Below are 21,215 nucleotides of genomic sequence, written 5' to 3'. Positions count from 1 at the left end.
TCGGATAATTTGGGTGAGTACTCGCCCAAATACTCCAGTATCAGCACCGATACTAGTATCAGTGCATCCCTAGTTTTTGTACCTGTCACCAGACCATTCATTTCAACATAAATCATCCCATAAGATTCTATGTGCGTTGAATGTATTGCATGCATGTTATTTACATGTAGAGACCTCCCCTCTTTTTTTTGTTTCAAAGTTTTTATTGGGTTATAACAACATATAACATACAAAATGCAGTACAGTAATCAATACTGAGGAGAGCATTACAGAGGAACATGGTAACGTTAGACATCTTGGGTGGTTCAAAATTGGGGACTCAGGGTCACCAGGTTCCTCGGGACAGTTGAGCATCCAAATGTGGGAGAACAACCTGGATAAGGGAATCCTAAGTGCTGTAGTCCAGAGAACAGGGTGGAAGTAGAAGGAGGAGAAAGAAAGGGGGGGGGGGAGGCACTGGGCTTGTCCGGGATTAATGTTCAAGGCGTTCAGGTCTACAGGGTTGAGAGACTATCCGGGGTCAGGGAGGGGTGTGTGTGGTCTATCCAAGGTTGCCAGATCTTGGTGAAGGTTTTGTTAGTGTCTGATACTGGTCAGTTTCTCATTCAGGCAGAAAGTCTATTCGCCGCGTAACTTCACCGAAGGGTACAAATTGCTTTTTCCATGCTGAAGCTATGGTTTGTTTAGCCGCTGGTAGAACATGTATGGCTAGGCGATGTTGGCTTTTGGTGAGGAGCGGAGATTTGAGGTGTAGCAAGGCTAGCCATGGGTCTTTGTGAAGCTTCACTGAGAACAAACTGTTCAGCAGGCGAAAGACTCGACCAAAATCTGGCAAGCATGGGGCAGGACCACCACGTGTGGAGAACATCACCCGATGTTGGACAGCCTCTAAAACAGGATGGTGAGTGTGAGGGGTGGAGATGGGCCAGTCTGGACGGCACCAGGTACCATCGTGTGAGTGACTTAAAGGCAGTTTCCATAGAGGAGATGTTGATTGAGCAGGTGGCCAAATTTCCGGTGGTTGTGAGGTTCCAAGGTCTCGTTCCCATTTCCCAACGTAGGAGTGTCTGGAAGAGACCTCCCCTCTTATTTCATTATGTACTTGTTGCTCAGCAGTCCTCGTCCCTCCTGGAATAGTGACCCTTCTTGGCTGCTATGCTGAGACTCTGCTAAGATCATGTCAGTACAATATGGATTCTATGCTTGTGAGCACATGTGATGTAATGTTTGTATGACTTAATAAAAATATATTTTCTATGAAAGCCTTCTTCCCTGGATCCGAAAACGCCCTAAAGGTGCCCATACACCTACCGATTATCGTACGATAATCACGGGTGATCCCGCGATCGCACGATAATCGGCAGGTGTATGGAAGGCGTGCGACCGTTTCTACTGTACGGTCGCACGTCTTTTGTCTTCCGAGCACGCTCGAAAACCTGAAGAGAATCGTACGATTTTCGGCATATTAGTGGCGTTCTCGGGAGACAAATGCCGCACGGGCGGGCAAGCGCACACAGCCCGCTCAGCATTGCAATCATCGGAAGCCCTCCCCTCAGCGGGGAGGGCTTGCGATGATCGCAAGTCCGATCTGCCTGTCCAAAATGGGCAGATCGTACGAGCTTTTACCTTACAACCGTCGCAGGATGAAAGTCGTGCGATGGTTGTAAGGCGTATGGGCACCTTAAGACTGCTGCTGGGTGCTGCCATCTTAAATGTCAGCAGCCCCAGCAAAGTCAGAGCTGCCACTCTATAGCACGGGAAGAAGGCAAACAACGGCACACCAGCTGTGGTGCAACTACAAGTCCCATGCGGCATTGCAAGACTGGCAGCCACAGGCATGACTCGCATGCATGATGGGGTTTGTAGCTTTTTTCCTTGAGCTGGGGGTCTGAGTTAGCCTATCCTTGCTCTATAGTATTCCCCTTCATTCCTCCCCCAGCAGCTAAAAGGTTAAGTGAAGGAGGGACAGAGGAGCTGGGCCAACACAGATGGTAATTAGACACTCCCAGAAGAATCGGGGGGGGGGCGGGGGGCTATGGTATTCAAGAATCCCATCATGCCTCTGCCTCTAGGATTCATGGCTGTGTCTTTGTTAATATTTGGAACTGGTTAACAAGCAGATTGCCGCCTTCTTCTTGTATTTGGCCAAAGTCTAACAATCTGTTTCATGATAATAAAGTCATAATCGTTCACTCACACTGTGTTCCCCTTGAAGCCACAATACCCGAAATATATCCCTCCCCTACGTAATCATTCTTTCTGTCATGGATGTCACTGGCCCTAAATAGTGTGTCCACCGAAATGCAGACAAATCGTCTCTGGAAACACCAGCAAGCGACCCCATGACAACCAAAGCCACAGTTCTCTTTTCACCGAGAGCAGAGGTGGGCAATGTCAGCTGTGGTGAAACTACAAATCCTATCAAGCATCTGCCTCTGGGAGTCGTGGCTGTCAGTCTTGCAATGGCTCATGGGATTTGTAGTTGCACAGCAGCTGCAGGGCCGAATTTAGGTTCCCCTGCCCCAGGATCACACCGCAAGGAGTGTGATTTTTATCCTCACCTAGGCCTCTCCCCCACCCCGAAATAATTTCTTAAAGAGAGTCTGTGCTCTTCTATTGGGTTCTCATTAAAGCCTTGGCCAATCACCAAGCAGCAGTGCTGTCCCTTGCAGAGTGAGTCATGTGATGCAAATACCTAAATGTGCTTTTATCGGTGGAGAAAATGGTAGACTCTACGTGCTGTTGGGATGTCAAGGTGATCCTATTGCTCTGTCCTGCATGGGCAATGCAAAGATTCACTTGGAGTCTTTCCTACAGGACAATAGCCATGGAAGGATCTTATACAAAAAAAATGAACCTCATTACATTTCTAAACTCCCAGCATGCCCCCTCACCTACATGAGCCGGAATCATCACAGCAACACCCAGCGAGCAAAGGCCGAGACTGTAAAGCTGCTGTATTGTAGGTGAAATATCCATTCAGATCCCTTGTGTGTCTGTGTTCAGGGACACAGCTTCCTGTTCAAGAGGACCTGTCAGTTCTCTCAGATACCGTGTTTTCCCGAAAATAAGACACTGTCTTATATTTTTTTGGGCTCAAAAAAACACACTAGGTCTTATTTACGGGGTAGGTCTTATTTTTTTTTTTTTTTACTGTACAACAATCCACACTTATTCCTGTACAACAGTCTACATGTAGTCATGTACAAAAAATATGGTGATCAGGGCAACCTTTCCAAGAGCAATTTGGTAACCAATCGCTGGCCAGAATGAGTGAAGCTTTCACTATGGATTCCTCACAGGCGGAGTGCATTTGGTATCACTTCGTCTGTGACAGGAGCCGGCGCTATAGAGGAAACATTGGCTTATGCGGCTCTGCTTCCTCCGGTGCCGCCTCGCTTCCTCTAGCGCCGGCTTCGTTGGCACCGCTGTATCTCTCTAGCGGCTCTTCAAGTTCACCCCTTATGCCACCACTTGCCCTGGGAATGGTCACAACTAGGTCTTATTTTCGGGGGTAGGTCTTATATTTTAGCAATTCCCAAAAATAGTACTAGGTGTTATTATCGGGGTAGGTCTTATTTTCGGGGAAACAGGGTACTAATGGACATGCAACATAAGTTGTGTTATTGGGCAGGTCACCTCGGTTTCCTTTGACTTCCTCTGGCCTAGAAGGGCTTCTAAAACTTAATTTGTGCTGGAGTAGGGGTGAGCAAACTCTGGCCCTCCAAATCCCATCATGCATCTGTCTCTGGGAGTCATGCCTGTGGCTGTGAGACTCTTGCAATGCCTCATGGGATTTGTAGTTCAACAGCAGCTGGAGGGCCAGAGTTTGCGTCTCTGGGAGTCATGCCTGTGGCTGTAAGAATCTTGCAATGCCTCATGGGATTTGTAGTTCCACAGCAACTGGGGGGCCAGAGATTGGCCACCCCTGTGCTAGAGGAAAATCTATAGAACAGCAGTTCACTAGTACTTTTTTTTTTAAAGGAACATTGAGCCATTCCTGAACCTCTGTGCTGCACCACTCGGCATGCACCAGGCTGGTCAGGTTTTGGGGTTCTCTATTGGGCAGAGTGGGAACAATGGTAATCCATGCACTAGACAGGCGCTTAGTGAACTGCACGGCATGCAAGCAATGGGTGATGATCCCTTAATTGCCTCTGATTTTGTTCCAAGGTGTACGAAATTATCCGCAAGGAGAAGCACAGACAGCGGTACGGCCTGGAACTCATCGCCTCTGAGAATTTCGCCAGCTGCGCCGTCTTGCAGGCTCTCGGCTCTTGCATGAACAACAAATATTCCGAGGGTTACCCAGGACAGAGGTAAGAGGGCACAGTTTCATGCTGAGATGACTGTTGGAGTCCGCCCAATGCACGGTTCACTTCTCAGGAATTCTTTGCCGTGTATGCTTTGTTAGTGCAAATGAACACCACCGAACTTACCCTATGAGGTCCATGTAGGTCTGCTGCAACCCCTTCAGCCTTTGTTCATGCGAATGAACACCCTATGAGGTGCATGTAGTCTGATAATATATTACTAGGGTACAGCTAAAGGGTATATGGGTAAAGGTGAAGTGATAGAGGACCACTTCTACCTGCTTGAAAGCAGCAGTCTCTCCACAGCGGCCTGACATGACAGAATTAGAGCTCTCCAGTCAGCAAGGGTCTCGCTGTCTGCTGATTGGAGAGCTGTAGTTGTTGCTCAGCCCTGGGGGCCATGTTAAACCTCTGCAGAGAGACTGCTGCAACCCAATTAGCTTTTGTTGGTGCAAATGAACACCACCAAACTTACACTGAGGTGCATGTAGTCTGATAACCTACTACTAGCGTACAGTGCTACCGCAAAAGGATATATAGGTAAAGGTGAACTGAAAGGTTATTAGGTTAAATGTCTTACTTGTGTAATTGTGTTTATTGCTCCCCAACGACAGTAGAAAACCTCAGCCCAGCATACACTGCAATGACGTCCACTTCTATCTGTGTTCAAGCAGCCGTCTCTCTGCAGCAGTCTTGACATAATGCCACCTGCTGAGTCAAAATTAGATCTCTACAGTCAACAAAGGTTTCACTCCATGCTGATTGGAGAGTTTTAGTTCTTACTCCGCAGAAGGGAAAAGGGGGGTGGGGGGGTTGTGTTAAACCACTACAGAGGGACTGCTGCTTACAGATAGCAGAAGTCTCTCTGCTGCGCTCTAACATTCCACCTGCTAATGCAGAATTGGGGCTCTCCAGTTGACAAAGGCTTTGCTCCCTGCTGATTGAAGAGCTCTAGTTCTGACTCCGCAGGGAGATGTGTGAGACTGCTGCTTACAAACAGCAGCGGGTCTCTCGGCAGCGTATGCTGAGTTTTTGTGCTTACACTGGTGGGGTCAATTAAAAACAGTTGCACAAGTATGACATTTACCATGTACCTTTTCACTGTGTCCTCAGTGTATCTGGACCCCTTGTTGGCAAAGTAAAAATTAGCTTTACAAAGTTCATAGTTTAAGCAGATTTTGTATTAAAAGGAGCACTTCTAATGCCATGCACCAGCCCCTCCCAGCCCCCCCCTTCCCTGTAAAAATCACCTGCTAAAAGTATCAGCAAAACTTAACCTGCAAAGCTGATTTGATATTTGGCCCACCCCCATCTTCCGCCTATGGTGCCTACGTAAGGATGACATCACACTGCTTGTGGTGTGATAATGGGGCAGGGGAACCCGTATTCGGTACTCCAGCTGTTGTAGATCTACAAGTCTCATGAGACATTGCAAGACCGACAGCCACAGGCATGACTCCCAGAGATAGATGCATGATAGGACTTGTAGTTTCACCACAGCTGGAGGGCCAAAATTTGGCTACCCCTGTCCTAGGGATTACAGGGCAGCTTAAATATTGCAAGAAGACACTTGCAATGGACTGGAGTCTCTTTTTGCAAGATTTGGCCTGCTCAGCATTCCTCGGAATCACGCTGGAAGGACGGTGACATCACACACATAGATGCAGGTGTGTTTTCTATTTCTTTACAGGTACCTTTTAGCAGGGGTAGGGGGCCCGCACAGTATAGGAGGACCTTACACTGAACGGCAACATATGCTTTAAAGAGGAACTTCACTCTTCTCTTTAAAATGATAAACTCACCTTTTTAGAAATGCTTAGTAATGACAATCTACAAACAGATATTTATAGATAATTGCCGGCTTTTTGTTCTTTGCATTCCTTATTTTTCTTGTCCTTAGCGGCCATTTTTACTAAGGGCAGATTAATCCATCCCCTTTACTTCCTGGGACTCTGTACACATGTGACTAGGACATGTGACCATGCACATTATCTGAAGGGGAAACATGTCTTTCCCTGAGATATCAGGAGATTTTGAAGGTTACAGATGAGATGGCACTGGTGATGCAGCCAGGATAAATCTGTGAGGCATCACCAGTGCCCCACTCAACCAAAAAAGACAGTAATTGTAAGTAAAATAATAATAAAAAATGTTTAATGAATGTAGGAAGATTTTTTTATCGACATGCAGAGCTGAACACTGATGTAATTATTAGTGAAAGGGGGTAAAGGTCCCCTTTAACACTTTGTTTAGATGCACTGGTAAGCCAAAGGACTGGCCTAACACACAGCAGTGGGGTGTTTACTGATTGCATTCCTCACCAACGTGACACAATCAGTACTCCTCACTTCTGTATTCTGCTCTTGTCTTGTATCCATTTTCTTTATTCATGAGATCTCCCATTGTGAATGACAACAGGTACTATGGCGGCACAGAGCATGTGGATGAGCTGGAGAGGCTGTGTCAGAAGAGGGCTCTGGAAGCTTACAATCTGGACCCGCAGAAATGGGGCGTCAATGTGCAGCCGTATTCCGGTAAGAGAATCCCTCCTGTGATTTCTAACCAGAGAGCTGCTTGGATTGCTCAATAGAAGCTCTTGACTGGTTTAAAGTAAACCTGTACTCCCTTACAAATTAAACGTAAAGCATTATTAAACCCTTGCATACTTTTGCATATATCTATCGCTAGCAAGTTGCAGATATATGCAAAAACATTTACAATTTTTTTTACAAAAGCGTTAAAACTTGCCTGTGTCTCCGCCGCGCGCTCCCGTTCGAAGATCTGAAGATTCTCGGGCGGCCGCAAAGCATCTTGGGGCGGGCGCATGCGCAGTTCAGATGTTCGGCCGGGAGACGAGGAGAGACGCAAGGTAAGTCTATGGAGCAGCGTGCACCCGCACAGACACCGCGGGACAGGAAGTGCCAGGAAGAGGGAGGAGTCGGCGCTGGATCAGAGACCGGGCGCATCGCTGGAGGGACTCCTGAAAACCTACAGGAACGAAGAAGATGATCTCAGCCTAAAATAACAAGATAAAAATAAACTGCCCATTGAAACATAAAATGCCAAAAGCAGCTCTTGCTGCAACATTCAACTTCAGTCTGGAGATTTCCTCCGCAGTACTTTTTCTTCCATTAGATGCAGGTGGGGCTACCCCCGCACTGCAAGGGTTAAGTACTTGTTTTTGCCGAGGTTCAAAAATAACATTTATACTCGCCCGATCCTCTGATATGGTCAGTTGTGACAGCGCTCCCTCCTGCCTGTCTCAAAATAGTGCGTTTTCATCTCACCGGACTCGACTGCAAGCACAATGGGCCTTGGGATCCCGTGCGGCTGATCACATTGCGTCCGAAGGGCATGGCTACGGTGCCATTTATTTTAATGGCCCTCCACACCCCCTCCTGCCCCACAAAAAAGTGAGCTAACCTCAATGGGATGCAGTGCGTTCTGGCCAGAATCGTGCCGCAACCCACTGCATCTGGTGTGAACCTAGCCTTAAAGTAACGTGGCTCAGAGGATCTTGTGAGTATAACTTTATTTTCCCTAGGCAAAAACAAGTACTTAACCCTTGCAGTGCTTAGGTAGCCCCACTACAAGGGTTAATACATTTTTTTACCCGAGTTCTTCTTTAAGGTATTCTGAAAACTGGTTAGATTTGGTTATAATATAATATGTCTGTGGTTCAAAAGTACTGCTGCCAATCACCCTTCTCCTTGAGTTATTGTATGATAGAAAGTGTTACATTAATGTTATGTTGCTATAGGCATCACCCCATTTGCTCTCTCTCTGGTCCTTTTCATCTCATCCAGTGTTGTGTTTTGTTATAGGCTCTCCCGCCAACTTTGCTGTCTACACTGCCCTGGTGGAGCCTCATGGGAGGATCATGGGATTGGACCTTCCTGATGGTGGTCATCTCACACATGGCTTCATGACCGACAAGAAAAAAATCTCTGCCACCTCCATCTTTTTTGAGTCTATGCCATACAAGGTGAGTGGACAGTGCCGTAGGCCAAAGAGAAGAGTCACTGTCCTTAGATTTATAATAAAAGTTCCAGCAGAGAGTTGGGTGCTTGTGGCCCAATTGCAATGACTGACATTTTGAAAGTCATTAGTTGCTTATGTGACAGTGCACAGACCAGGTAATTGGCTGCCGCAGGAGGAAGGGGGAGTGTACACTGGTATCCTATATTTGGAAGCGCTAGCTTTTTAATGGGGATCGACAGTGACTATGGACACTAGAGGGCGGTCAGATGTACAGGCATGATCAGACAGCCCTCGGGCATTTGGGTAGCAGTCTATACTGGCTATAGATACTAGGGGGCAATCAGATGTACAGGCATGATCAGACAGCCCTCGGGCATTTGGGTAGCAGTCTATACTGGCTATAGATACTAGGGGGCAATCAGATGTACAGGCATGATCAGACCGTCCTTGGGCATATGGTTTGCAGACAACACTGAACATGGGCTCTAGAGGGTCAGTTTGACGTACAGGCATGATCAAACAGCCCTCTGGCATTTGGGTAGCAGTCTATACTGACTATAGCTACTAGGGGGCAATCAGATGTACAGGCATTATCAGAGAGCCCTCGGGCATGTGCAGACTTTACTGGCTATAGACACTAGGGGGCAATCAGATGTACAGCCATGATCAGACCGTCCTTGGGCATTTGGTTTGCAGACAACACTGAACATGGGCTCTAGAGGGTCAGTTTGACGTACAGGCATGATCATCCTACATTTAATATCTTATATTTGGAAGCGCTAGCTTTTTAATGGAGATCGACAGTGACTATTGACACTAGAGGGCGGTCAGATGTACAGGCATGATCAGACAGCCCTCGGGCATTTGGGTAGCAGTCTATACTGGCTATAGATACTAGGGGGCAATCAGATGTACAGGCATACTGGCACAGTCAGACAGCCCTCAGGTATGTGTTCCATACACAGCGCTTATCAAAGGGGCAAAATAGTAATAACTGGACAAGGTTTATCAGCCTGTCCTCTCAGTGTTTCCCTGAGAATCCCAGCAGGAAATAGCCGGATTGACAGACTGGCATCTCATGTCTGCGTGCACCTTTGGTATTTATTTCCCTGCACCGTGGGAAGCCCCGTCATCCACTTAGTGTCAGATCTCATTTGCAAAAACAAGACTGAACAGCATTAGTTCTTTCCAGCCATCCCTGCAGAGCTTCTGTATCTTCATAGAATCCTTCTCATAATACATTGTTCATCGATCATCATTATTCCATCCTGCGTCGTGCAGCGCTGTGTTAACAAGCTTGTTCTCCGAATTAATTAGCTGTTGTTACAGCGAGCCATTAAACGCTTATTCACCGGGTTTTTTTTTAGTTTTTTTTTACAAAAGCAATTATTTTCCCTTGTTATTGAAATCGGTGTCGGTGTGGTTTACAGAGACGTTAATTTGATGAAGACTTAATGCTTTGCCGGGTGATCACTGTAGTCACGATACGAGCAATGAAAAAACCAAAGCCTTTTGTAATATCTGTGAGTTTAAATATATCCCACAGGTCACAACCTACAGAAACAGAGTAATGTATTATCATTAGAAAGTCATTCTTGTAGTCCAGGCAAGTGACTGCCTAGGCTTGGAGGTGCATTTTGGGAGAATGATGTCATCGGTCTGTTGTGTTCTCCTCCTACCTGCATTGTCTCAGTCTCTCCTCCCCTGGTCATCACTCACTTAGTCTATGCATTGTAACTTTATGGCAGCAGGTCACATGATCTGTGTGAGACATGTACAGAGAACATAAAGACTGATATTTCTTATAAATTCCTCCATTGGTGTAAGATTATTGGAGCCTCAAGTACACTATAAGCTGTTTTTCTGATATTGCATTGAGGTTAGGCCGTATATTCAGTTTAAATCCCTTCTTCTGGAACTCCTTGCCCTGAACTTTCTGGCTATCTCCTACTCTGTCACCTTTTAGGCGATCCCTAAAACTAGGGATGACAGATACCAAGGTCTCGTACTTGGTACAAGTACTGATACTTTTCCAGCTCCAAGACTAGAGAAAAACTCAACGGTCAGGAGGCCGCTGTCATTTTTAAGGAGCATTGACTACAGGGCTCCTGGGATTTGTGCATCCCTGTTTTATCTATGATTTGTTATATTAGGGATGCACCGAGTACTGATACTTGTCCAAGTACTGATACATTTTTGTTTGCCATGTGACTGTTTTTCTAAAACAATACAGACTAATGATTTCAGGACAGTGGTGGAGCGCCAGGGCCAAGTCGCAGCTGTAACCCTGGTAGTTCTCATGAAAATGCCAAGTATCGGCACTGGTATCTGTGCATCCCTACTAAAAACTCTTTTATTTAGGGAAGCCAATCCCAACCTAACTACTAAATTTTTACCATCAACTTACCGCTCACACTTCTTACCTTTTTTGTATCACTCGCCCCTTCCTTTTAGATTGTAAGCTCTCATGAGCAGGGTTCTCCTAACCCAGTGTTCCTTTTTTTCCAATCATGACACTCTTTAAAAGTCTGCAAAATCTCAACTGGTACCCCAGTCCAAAATGTAAAAACCGTAAATGTGAAAGACCATATGAGGTCCCTACAAAATCCATACCAGACTCTTATCTGAGATAGGAGTCTGGTGTGGATTTTGAGGGGGAACCTCCATGCAAACGCACACAAATGTAGGGTTCCCCCTTCATGTCAGAATGGCTCCCTCCACAGTAGGCAGAGAGTGGCAGATGGACCAGGCCTGGGCGGAGGCAAACTTCTGTCCTCTGAATGGATTGCATTCTGCCTGAATTAGCGACATTAATTTACATGGTGCTGGCGGCTAGCCCACCTACACCATGGAGAGGTAGGTTGCTGTTAACATCTCGAGGCACCTCTGAGGTAGCCAGAAGGCACACCAGGGTGCCACGACACCCTGGTTGAAAAAGGCTATCCTAATCATCTTGCATGGAATTGCATTGTAACTGTAATATCTTCCTTTGTATAGTAAAGTGTTGAGCAAACTGTTGATGCTATAGAAATCCTGTATATTAATAATAATAATAATATACAGTTTGTTTTCTAAGGTGGGCACATGTCAACGTTACCACTGTAGATTATATAGGGGCAGCTCTTACATCTTTTTAATCTATACTTTTCACATCAGGTAAATCCAGACACCGGCTACATTGATTACGACAGACTGGCGGAAAATGCGCGCTTATTTCATCCAAAGCTAATCATAGCGGGTGAGTTGTCAGTTTTAAAGTGAACCTGTCAGCCATTGTAAACTTTGAAAGGCCGCCTCTGTCATAAGCATTTATTGGGGAAGGGTTGGAGCCATTGTCAGGTTTTAATTGCTGTCTGTGTCCGTGTTGAGAAGATTTTATCCCGCTTCCTGTTCTGTCCTGTGACAGCATCACCTGAACAGAAAGTAAGAGTAAATCTGCCTTACTGAAGGCAATAAAATTGTGCCAACTGTTTTAAATGTTCCCTACTGTACTATAAAATGTGTGTTGTTGCTTTGTCTCTGGTAGGCTGGGTTTCCACTCACTTACACACCTTTCAAATAAACAGGAAGTGGGAAGGACCTCCTGTTCTGTCCGTGAGTGAGGATAAACCTCCCAAATAGGGACTCGGACAGCAATAAATCCCTAAAAGAGGTTTGAGCCCTTCAGCCCTTCCGCATTCTAAAGTTAAAATTAAAATGTGAAAGTCCTTAGAGAAGTTACCACTAAGCATCTGCGGTTACCTTTGTTAGCCAGAAAAGCCTCTTCGTTTGCCTCTGTTCCTGTTTTCACATTATCACTAAGGGCATGACTTCTGACCACTCCCCCCCCCCCCCAAGCATCCATGTTTTTAATGGGAACAGGAGCTGCATTATCAGCGCCATCTGCAGTGCCATCTGCAGTTGAGGTGTGGTATTGCAGCTTACATGAGCCCTATCTATTGAAAGAGAAGGGATATTCTTTGCCACAAGGTATAAATAATAGAGGGGTCATGGTCTGAAACCCATTCACAGGATTACCCGTCCTGTCTGCAATTCAATTTCAAACTGGTAACTGAAGTTCCCCTTTAGCTATTTTCATGTAATTGCTTTGTTCTCTGACATTATTTTTGTGTTTCTTCTCACCATTGCGCTCTCCCTAGGTGTCAGCTGCTACTCCCGCAATTTGGAATATGCACGCATGAGGGCCATAGCTGATGAAAATAACGCAGTCCTCATGGCAGACATGGCTCACATTAGTGGGTTGGTGGCGGCCGGCGTTGTCCCGTCTCCCTTTGAGCACTGTGATGTGGTGTCCACCACGACGCACAAAACTCTCCGTGGCTGCCGAGCCGGCATGATCTTTTATCGGAAAGGTGAGCTGGAGGGCATTGTTTTATATCTGGGGGACCTCACAGGGGTATTTTACTTCAACCTGTTATGTAAATTTGGAGCTAAGCCTAATCACTATAATGCGCTATATGCTTTGATATGTTAAATGATTTTCACTCTTAAATCTGCCAGTTCTTATTCAGGCATTTCCTGTTCTGGGGTTCCAATTGTGCTCCTGAGCTCTGACACGCTGTGTAGGCATGGTCCACCCATTGCCGCTATCGAAAAGCTGGTCCAGAGCAATGATGTGCATCCAATGCTGTAACAAGTGCATGTAGCAAATTTTGAGTGTTTTGTCTGTTCATCCAGCTCGTTATGCACACGTATTCTATATGTCTATCTTCCAGGAGTGCGCAGTGTGGATCCAAAGACTGGAAAAGAGGTTCTGTATAATTATGAGAGTCTGATAAACCAGGCAGTGTTCCCAGGGCTGCAGGGGGGACCCCATAACCACGCTATAGCAGGTAAAGCAGAGCAGGGTGCTGTAGTCTATTGAGGAGTGGGCAAGTTAGAACCAGACTTACTCCATGTTGTTCTACTTCCTTGCAGGTATCGCTGTAGCACTCAAGCAGGCTATGAGCCCCGAGTTCAAGTTGTACCAGGCGCAAGTCGTCTCTAACTGCCGGGCAATGTCGGCTGCACTGGAGGAGCTGGGCTATCACATTGTCACTGGTGAGAAGCACAGCTAAGGGTCCCTTGTCTTATCAGGATATGATTGAAAGCTTTACATTATGCACCCAGTTTTTCCCTGAAGTTTGATATTTCACCCCATCCCTATGATTGTACAAATCTCAGTTAGATTGTCAACTTTGTGGTGGAAAGAGGGGTTGTAAATAAATTGAATGAATGACATACGGAGGCTTCACAGCTGTTTGTAAAAAGTAGGGATGCACCGGTACTAGTAACGGGATCGGTGCAGATACCGAGTATTTGGGTGAGTACTCATTCTCGCCCAAATGCTCTGATACTGGAACTTCCGGTCAGAGGCAGTGCCATAGGGGAACAGGAAGCAGGGCAGTGTGTAATGACCCACCTCCCGGCTTTCTGATTGTCCAAACAGCCGACTCGATGCTGATTGGCAGGGAAGACGGTTTTCCGACCAATCACGATCGAGCCGGCCAAAGAACATGGAGCTGGCTTCCCGTGCAATCAGGAAGCAGGCGCCCAGCTTCCTGATTGCCCGGGAAGCCGGCTCCATGCCAGCGGAAGCACCAGTATAGGTACTCGATACTGAAAAAACGCTTTTGGTGCATCCCTAATAAGTAAAGGAATTTGGCCTCAATGGAGCTTTTGCTATAATGTGCAGAATATTTTCACATTGACACACTCTCCTCCTCCCTTTTCTCTTTGCAGGTGGCTCCGATAACCATCTCATTCTGGTTGACCTACGCAATAAGAAGACGGACGGAGGGAGAGCAGAAAAGGTCCTTGAAGCGTGCGCAATAGCGTGCAACAAGAACACCTGTCCCGGTGAGTGTGTGCTGTCTGCATCATAGGAACTTAAATAGACCTGAGAAGAATTTTCTAACTGCCGTTCTCTTACAGGTGACAAGAGCGCCCTTCGCCCCAGTGGCCTGCGCCTCGGGTCCCCCGCCTTGACCTCTCGGGGGTTCAAGGAGGGAGACTTCAAAAAAATCGCACAGTTTATACACCAAGGTGAGCTGCCGACCTCGCAGATTCTTTGCATTGCAATAGAAATGGCCTCTATAGGCAGGAAGCCATATGGTCTAACGTGTGGGAGTGTCTGCAAGCAAAGCCTCTCCAGTACTGACTACACAGTGCACTTCTGCAACCATTCATTCATCCATTGGCATTGACTGGCATGCAGATGAGTGCGTGTATTGTGGCTGCCATCTGTATATGGAATATTGCAAAAAAATCAACATCCAGTTATGCTTAGAAAATACATAAAATAATACAGCTTATTATAAACTTTTCCTTTGTCAATTATGGCCATGTCATTTCCTTGGCTGGTATGGTGATCCTCTGGAGTCAATATCTTGTAAGCCTCTGACCCAGAACAATCATACAGATCTAGAAAGTCAGAAGTCCTTGTCTGCATGTGTGTGTTCTGTGTTCGTGATACAGAGTATTGAATCCAGAGAGTCCTGCAGCCTACCTAAACTTAAAATCTAATGCCATGTTTGATCCTATGTCCCAGGTATCGTGATCACACTGGAGATCCAGAACGACATGAACCCCAAAGCAACCCTAAAAGAGTTCAAGGACCAGCTGGCCGGAGAAGGGAAACATCGGGAGAAGATCAGTGCTCTGAAGGAGGAGGTGGAGCATTTTGCAGGCTCCTTCCCTATCCCTGGCCTGCCTGACCTGTGAATACCCAGGACGGCCTTCCTCTGAGGTCTGAACGCTGCTGACAATTTTAGCTGGAAGAAAAGTTCAGATAAGACTGTATCATACTGTAGATTGTTCTCTTTGTACGGTTAATAAAACTTGCTGCTATGCTGGCTGTAAAACTGACATACACTGGACATGGCTGCCATAACTGCTTCCAGTTTGGTGCCCCTGTTGTCCTTATGATAGACGTGGGAACCAATGGGGTTTAAAGGAGAACTATGAGGTGAGTGATTTACACTCATCCTCATAACTAGAGCCGACATGTGAAAATTAAACTGTCACATGTCGACTCTTTAGATTGGGAAGTGAGCTATCGCATACCGTCGCTCGCACACTTTCCGATCATCTCCCTGCAAAGAGCGGCGACTATCAGTCACCGCTCCCGGCGACTATCAGTCACCGCTGCCGGCAGGGATTCCCCGCTCCGATCCTCCAGCGCTGACTGGAGGAACGGACAGAGGAGGGGGCGGGCACAGCAAAGCCCGCCCCCTCTGGCTAGGCAGAGCCAGCTGTCAATCAGTCAGCCTGGTGGATCTCAACAGTATTGTCGGGATCTGTCCCGGCTGTGCCACTCTCCGTATATAGCGGGCAATAACCTGCTATATACTGAGCTTTGCATCACAGGAGGAGGTTAGTATATGTCCTCCCGTGACCCTAAAGAGAACTATGGAATAAAAAGGTTACCCCATAGTTCTCGTTTTGAAGTTGAACTCTAGTTTGGCTAAAAATATTAAATGTGGTTCCCCTCTGCCCCCAGCACATGCAGGATATAATACTCGTGTTGTCTGGGGGGGACCTAACAGAAAGTAATACATACCTTACTCCTCGGTCCTGCTGCAGCTGGCCCTCTGCCCTGGAATGTTGGTGGACCCTTCACGTCACCACATATATTTAGGGCCAGTGTTGGCTGCGGGTCCTGCGTTGTAAGAGAAACAGAGAGCCACAAGACCAGAAAGGAGAGGCTGCGGGGACTGGTTGTTACTAGGAAGAGGACGCCCACAAGCCTGTGGATTAAGTATTTCTGTGTGTTAGACCCCCTTCAGCGGCAAATAAGACAAATCCAGAATTATATCCTGCATATGGACCACATGTCATTTTAAGTAGAACCACCAATCTGCACCTCTCAGTTGTCAGCACTGCCGCTAACACCCGCATTATAAAGATCTTACCAGGTAAACACATCATGTGTGGGTAAAGTGACCCTCTCTGCATGCCATTTGGCAACAAAGCCTGAGCCACTTACATTTGTTGGTCTATTGCAGAGGTAGGCAACCTTGGCACTCCAGCTTTGGTGGATCTACAAATTCCCACATGTGACATGTCTGTCTCCGGAAGTCATGCTTGTGGCTGCCACAGTCTTGCAATGCCTCATGGGACTTGTAGTTCCACAACAGCTTGAGTGCCAAGGTCTATTGCTTACTAGTCTTCTGGGATTGGTCCAACACAACCACCACGTTAAACATTCACTGTCATATTTATAATCTTATGCAGCATTCAAAGGAAAACGGCCAACATTTCCATTAGATTGTCTGTGCGAGCTGCAGTGCTGACAATCTCATTAGTTGCTGTTTTAATGATCTTGCAGCTGCGTTCGGAAGGCCGCGTCGTATCTATAACTTTATTTGGCTCGTTCAATAAGGCAAAGAGCAATGTGCAGTAATTCGCAGTAACCAATCACAAACCATCTGTTTTACCTTTCTGACTACAGAAATCCTAAATCTAATTGGCTGCCAAAGTTAAAGCCGGCCATACACTTGTTTATCCTGACAGCCATTATCTGCCACTGTGAGAATACCCAAAATGACTGCGTCTGATTGGCTACAGTCACTATTCAGCTGACAATTTTGCATCGGGCTCCTCCTGAATAATGGGCTTTTGTAGAGCCGGGTGGTTATGGTGGCGGGGCCACCCATGGATGGAATTTTGGGACTTGGACAAAGTTCAGTCTGCGTATGCCCAGTTTTATTACTTCCATATCGTCTTCACTGACTGCTCCCATCAATCTGCCGCACATCCTACACCGCCAACACGGATTAAATAAACTGATTAATCATTCAATTTGCTGCATTGTTTGTATGTTGGTTGTATCTCGAGGGCGACTAAATAATGGTTTGGATTCCTAATACTGGGTCCTAATATATTGATAAGTCTTCTGCAGCTCAGCAGCCAATCGTGTGCTGGAAACTGACATTTTAATATCTGGTTGCTATGTAAAAGACGTGCTGATGAGGGTTTCTGAGAGATGTGTCCGTTGTCCTTTGCAACAAATTAGATTCTTACTCTCTGAAAGCAGTGGGTCAAGTAATATCAGGTTGCTGTGGGCAACGCAGGTTGGCAGTTCTTGATGAATGATGCAGACGCTCTTTCCTTTAAAGTATTATTAAACTCAAACTTTTTTCAATAATGAATCCAGATCAAACAAATATCGCCCAGTATTTATTTAAAGTGTTACCTGAGCATTTACAGTCATCGTGTTTCCAAACAGCTCCAACTCTCTCAGCTCAGCTTAGCTTCTCTCTGAACTTCCTGTCCAGTACAGAATCACAAGGGACAAGCAGTCTCCAGCAGATGTCCATCTACTAGCTTGGAGAAGGGAAAAGGAGGGAGTATGAGGGGGAGAAGTATCTTGCCTCGCTGTGTTTGTGGAGACACACACAACTTACTAGCACACACAAGGTTGGCTTCATAGGACCCTGCAAGGGAAAGGAGCCACCCTAAAACAGGATATCCGTGCTCAGGGGATCAGCTGATTCTGCAGGAAACATCAAGGAGCAGCATCCATTGTAAGTGATTTCATCAGCATTTAAAATAGCTTAAAAATGTTGTCTTGTATATCACTTTAAGTTTGCTTTACTGCTACAATGAGCATTTCACATAAAGAGGGGAATTTATCAAAACTGGAGCGGACACAATCTGGAGCAGCTGTGCATGGCAACCAATCATCTTCTCTCTTTCCTTTTGAAATCTTAACTGAAGAGAGAAGCTGATTGGTTGCCATGTACAGCTGCTCCAGTTTTGATATAATACCCCCAAAGTGTATCCTGATGATGTTATTTTATCTGCTTGTAAAGTGAAGGACGTGACCCGCGAGGCTCCCTGAGGTTTATTTTCAGCTCTGGCTCTATGCCCACTTCTGGTTCGTGCCCGGGCACTCCCTGTACTCGCTGTGTTTCTGACCTTTCAGTCTGTACAGCTGGTGTCATCGCCGTGCCTTGTTACCGGCCAGCGTACGGCAATGGTATGCTGCAATGCACAGAGGCCAATGAGATAGCCCTTCACCTAAAATTAAAGAAGGACTTTGTGACAATGGAAAATTCAGCATGGAAATTCATAGACCCCCCCTGCGCACCGTTCACATCTTGTGAGCGGAGGTCTGTGTGCTTCAAAAAGTTTAAGTGGAACTTCATCAATACTTTTTTATTTCTTTTAAAGGAGAACTATGAGGCGAGTGCTTTTCACTCACCTCATAGTTCTAGTGGGAAGGGGGCGGGTACAGCTGGCTCTGCCTCTAGATAGGCAGAGCCAGCTGTCACTCAAGCAGCTGGGCGGATCCCGACACAATTGTCGGGATCCGCTTCAGCTGCGGCGTCTCAGTATACCGCGAGCTACAGCTCGCGATATACGGAGCCTAGGGTGACGGGAGGATGCTAGTTTGTATCCTCCCGTTACCCTAAGGAGAACTGTGGGGAAAAGCCTTAACCCCATAGTTCTCCGTTTAATGATTTGGCTAGTTTGAGGTTATAGTCTGGGCCCCCAAGTGGTGAGATCTGACACTCCCCATGCCAATTGTTACATTGTATTTGAGGTTGAATAAAGACAGGTCCATCAAGTTCAACCTATTGCGTGTATGTTTTGGATTCTGCATGTGTATGCGTGTATACGAGTACCCGTATGATCTTATTTTTAAGAGTACCTGTACCCCTGTATGTTACGGTCTCTGAGGAAATTGTCCAAATGCATTTTGAATGATTCAACACTCTCAGCTGATACCACTGCATGTGGCAGCGAGTTCCAGACCCTAACCGCTCTAAGAAGAAGCCCCTAAGCCCCTTGTGCTTAAATCTTTTCTCCACCAATTTTAGGTGGTGGCCTCTAGTCTGCCCCCCACCTTATGTGGCAGAGACCTCAACTTCCTGTTTCCCTCTTTAGTTGTTGTTTTTTTTTTTTTTTTACAAGGCCGGGCATTTTCAATGTTCTTTTTATGTAATGGTGCATAATGGCCACTAGATGACGCGTCTTAAATCCCGTGATTGGGTGAAATGCGTCAGTTAGGGTGCACCTTTGGCGGGGACGCCCAGTGATGCCACTTAATGTGTAATAAACTGCTTCAGTTGTAGTGCAGCCAGACCTTTTGTTCCTTGAGCGCCTGAATTTTATTTTACATCAAATTCTGCTACACGGAATCTTTTTATATTCAGAATAAGTAAAAGTAGCATTTGCTTATTCACTAACGGATTTGTCTGGAGTTATTAAGCCCTTGAAGACCAGTCACGTACAGTGTATGTCACTGGCATGGGGCCTGTTTAAACAGGAAGCTGCCGGGACTCTGCTTACATTTGTAGAGACGACTGTCGGCTTTACAGTAGAAGCGATTTTGGAGGCTCGGCTGCCGCCAGATCGCTTCTACAGGCTGGTAAATGCCCCCCGCCTGACACCCCAGCCTTGTTTTCCGAGCTCCGCTGCCCCTCCTCCGGGCCTGGGACCGGCTTCTCTGGTGTGGGGGGGGGAAAGCTGGGGAGGAGATCGGTAAACGTCCGTTCACCGAACTCCCTGTTCTATGGGACTGGGAGCGACACATATTACATCACTTCTGGTCCCTGAGCTGTCAGTGCTGGGCTCCTGAAGCCTCCGATCTGCACTTCAATAGCTTATTTTGAGTGTAAAGGTGACACTAGAGGTCCTTCGGACCCCCAGTATCACCTTGACGAGTACCTGTCACTGCCAATATGCTATCACATGGGGGGCTTGTACACAATTTTTAACCCTGGCATGTTGGGTTGGGTATTGTAACCTTATATTTTATAATGGGTATTTTATCGTGTTTTGGGGCATTTAAGTGCATTTTTCACTAAATTGTGGGGTTTGATAAGGAGTTCCGCTAATATCGTGCAACATAAAAATTTGCAACTGCCACCATTTTATTCTATAGGGTCTTGGCTTTCAGAAAATATATCATGTTGGGGGTTTTAAGAAATTGTCAGGCCTAAAATGTGGATTATAACATGTAAACAAAAAATGGGGGGAAAAAAGGCCTCGGTCATGAAGGGGGTTAATGAGCTTTCTCCATCAGCCGGTTCCGTCCCATATACACAGCGAGGTTAAAGGATTGTAAAGCTACAGTGACAGCGGAGAAGTCAAATGCTTCCAATTAAAGCAGAAAAGTCCGGCTGCGAGGACAATATTCCATTATGATCAGAAGGCCGTGGTGGGTGCCATGTGGCGCTCATCCTAAACCAGTCTGTACCAGTATATCCCTGGCCGGGCACATCATTGCTATGTCCTGTCTTCATGTAACTGAGAATTAGATGTCTGATTACTGGGAACAGTTTGGGGTCTTTGAAAGTTTATTCCACTTAAAATCAGTTTTGAGTGAAAACAAGATTCTCGTGCCACGTCAGTAGTGATGTCTTCCAGGCTTTCTACAACCACGGGAAATGGTTTGTAGGTCTCAGGGAACCCCCCTCCCCATAAAATATTAGACCTACAAGCTCATGGTACATAAGCCTGACCACTAAGCTGTAGAGAGGTTTTCATAAAAGAATAAAGAATGGCGTTTACTTAATAATCATGACGTGAAACACATAATAATGGCCAGTAATGAAACAGACTGGAAATTGTAGTGACCCCTTACATTGGTGGTCGGTGTAGAGGTGACCCCTTACATTGGTGGTCGGTGTAGAGGTGACCCCTTACATTGGTGGTCGGTGTAGAGGTGACCCCTTACATTGTGACCCTTTACATTGATGGTGGGTGTAGAGGTGACCCCTTACATTGATGGTGGGTGTAGAGGTGACCCCTTACATTGATGGTGGGTGTAGAGGTGACCCCTTACATTGGTGGTCGGTGTAGAGGTGACCCCCTTCAGCACCAGGAAATAAAGCCAGGACACGATCTCTTCCATATAGTGTATTCTCACTTCCTGTATGTTATACAAATGTGTCTGAAATTCAGGAAAACACAACGTAAAGTGACGGGAGA

General features: G+C 46.3%; 1 protein-coding gene across 5 annotated transcripts in view; it reads left to right on the top strand.

Moving 5' to 3' along the window:
* SHMT1 (serine hydroxymethyltransferase 1) overlaps positions 1-15,168 on the top strand; it is a 35,189-nt gene extending 20,021 nt beyond the window's left edge. For 4 of the 5 annotated variants that reach the window (XM_018569319.1, XM_018569314.1, XM_018569318.1 and 1 more), the window contains 10 exons: positions 4,174-4,319; positions 6,732-6,847; positions 8,138-8,298; positions 11,451-11,532; positions 12,434-12,646; positions 13,010-13,126; positions 13,212-13,334; positions 14,016-14,132; positions 14,208-14,318; positions 14,824-15,168. In XM_018569319.1, the coding sequence (XP_018424821.1) occupies positions 4,174-4,319; positions 6,732-6,847; positions 8,138-8,298; positions 11,451-11,532; positions 12,434-12,646; positions 13,010-13,126; positions 13,212-13,334; positions 14,016-14,132; positions 14,208-14,318; positions 14,824-14,996 (1,359 nt within the window). In that variant the 3' untranslated portion in view covers positions 14,997-15,168. The remainder of the gene's footprint in view (positions 1-4,173; positions 4,320-6,731; positions 6,848-8,137; positions 8,299-11,450; positions 11,533-12,433; positions 12,647-13,009; positions 13,127-13,211; positions 13,335-14,015; positions 14,133-14,207; positions 14,319-14,823) is intronic. The other variant, XM_018569315.1, reaches the window with a different exon arrangement.
* Positions 15,169-21,215: the final 6,047 nt, after the last annotated feature.

Source organism: Nanorana parkeri, unplaced genomic scaffold, assembly GCF_000935625.1.
Source record: "Nanorana parkeri isolate BGI_ZX_2015 unplaced genomic scaffold, ASM93562v1 scaffold1320, whole genome shotgun sequence".
NCBI lineage: Eukaryota > Metazoa > Chordata > Amphibia > Anura > Dicroglossidae > Nanorana > Nanorana parkeri.
The sequence above is the reverse complement of the archived record's forward strand: the minus strand, read 5'-3'. Positions and strand labels throughout refer to the sequence as shown.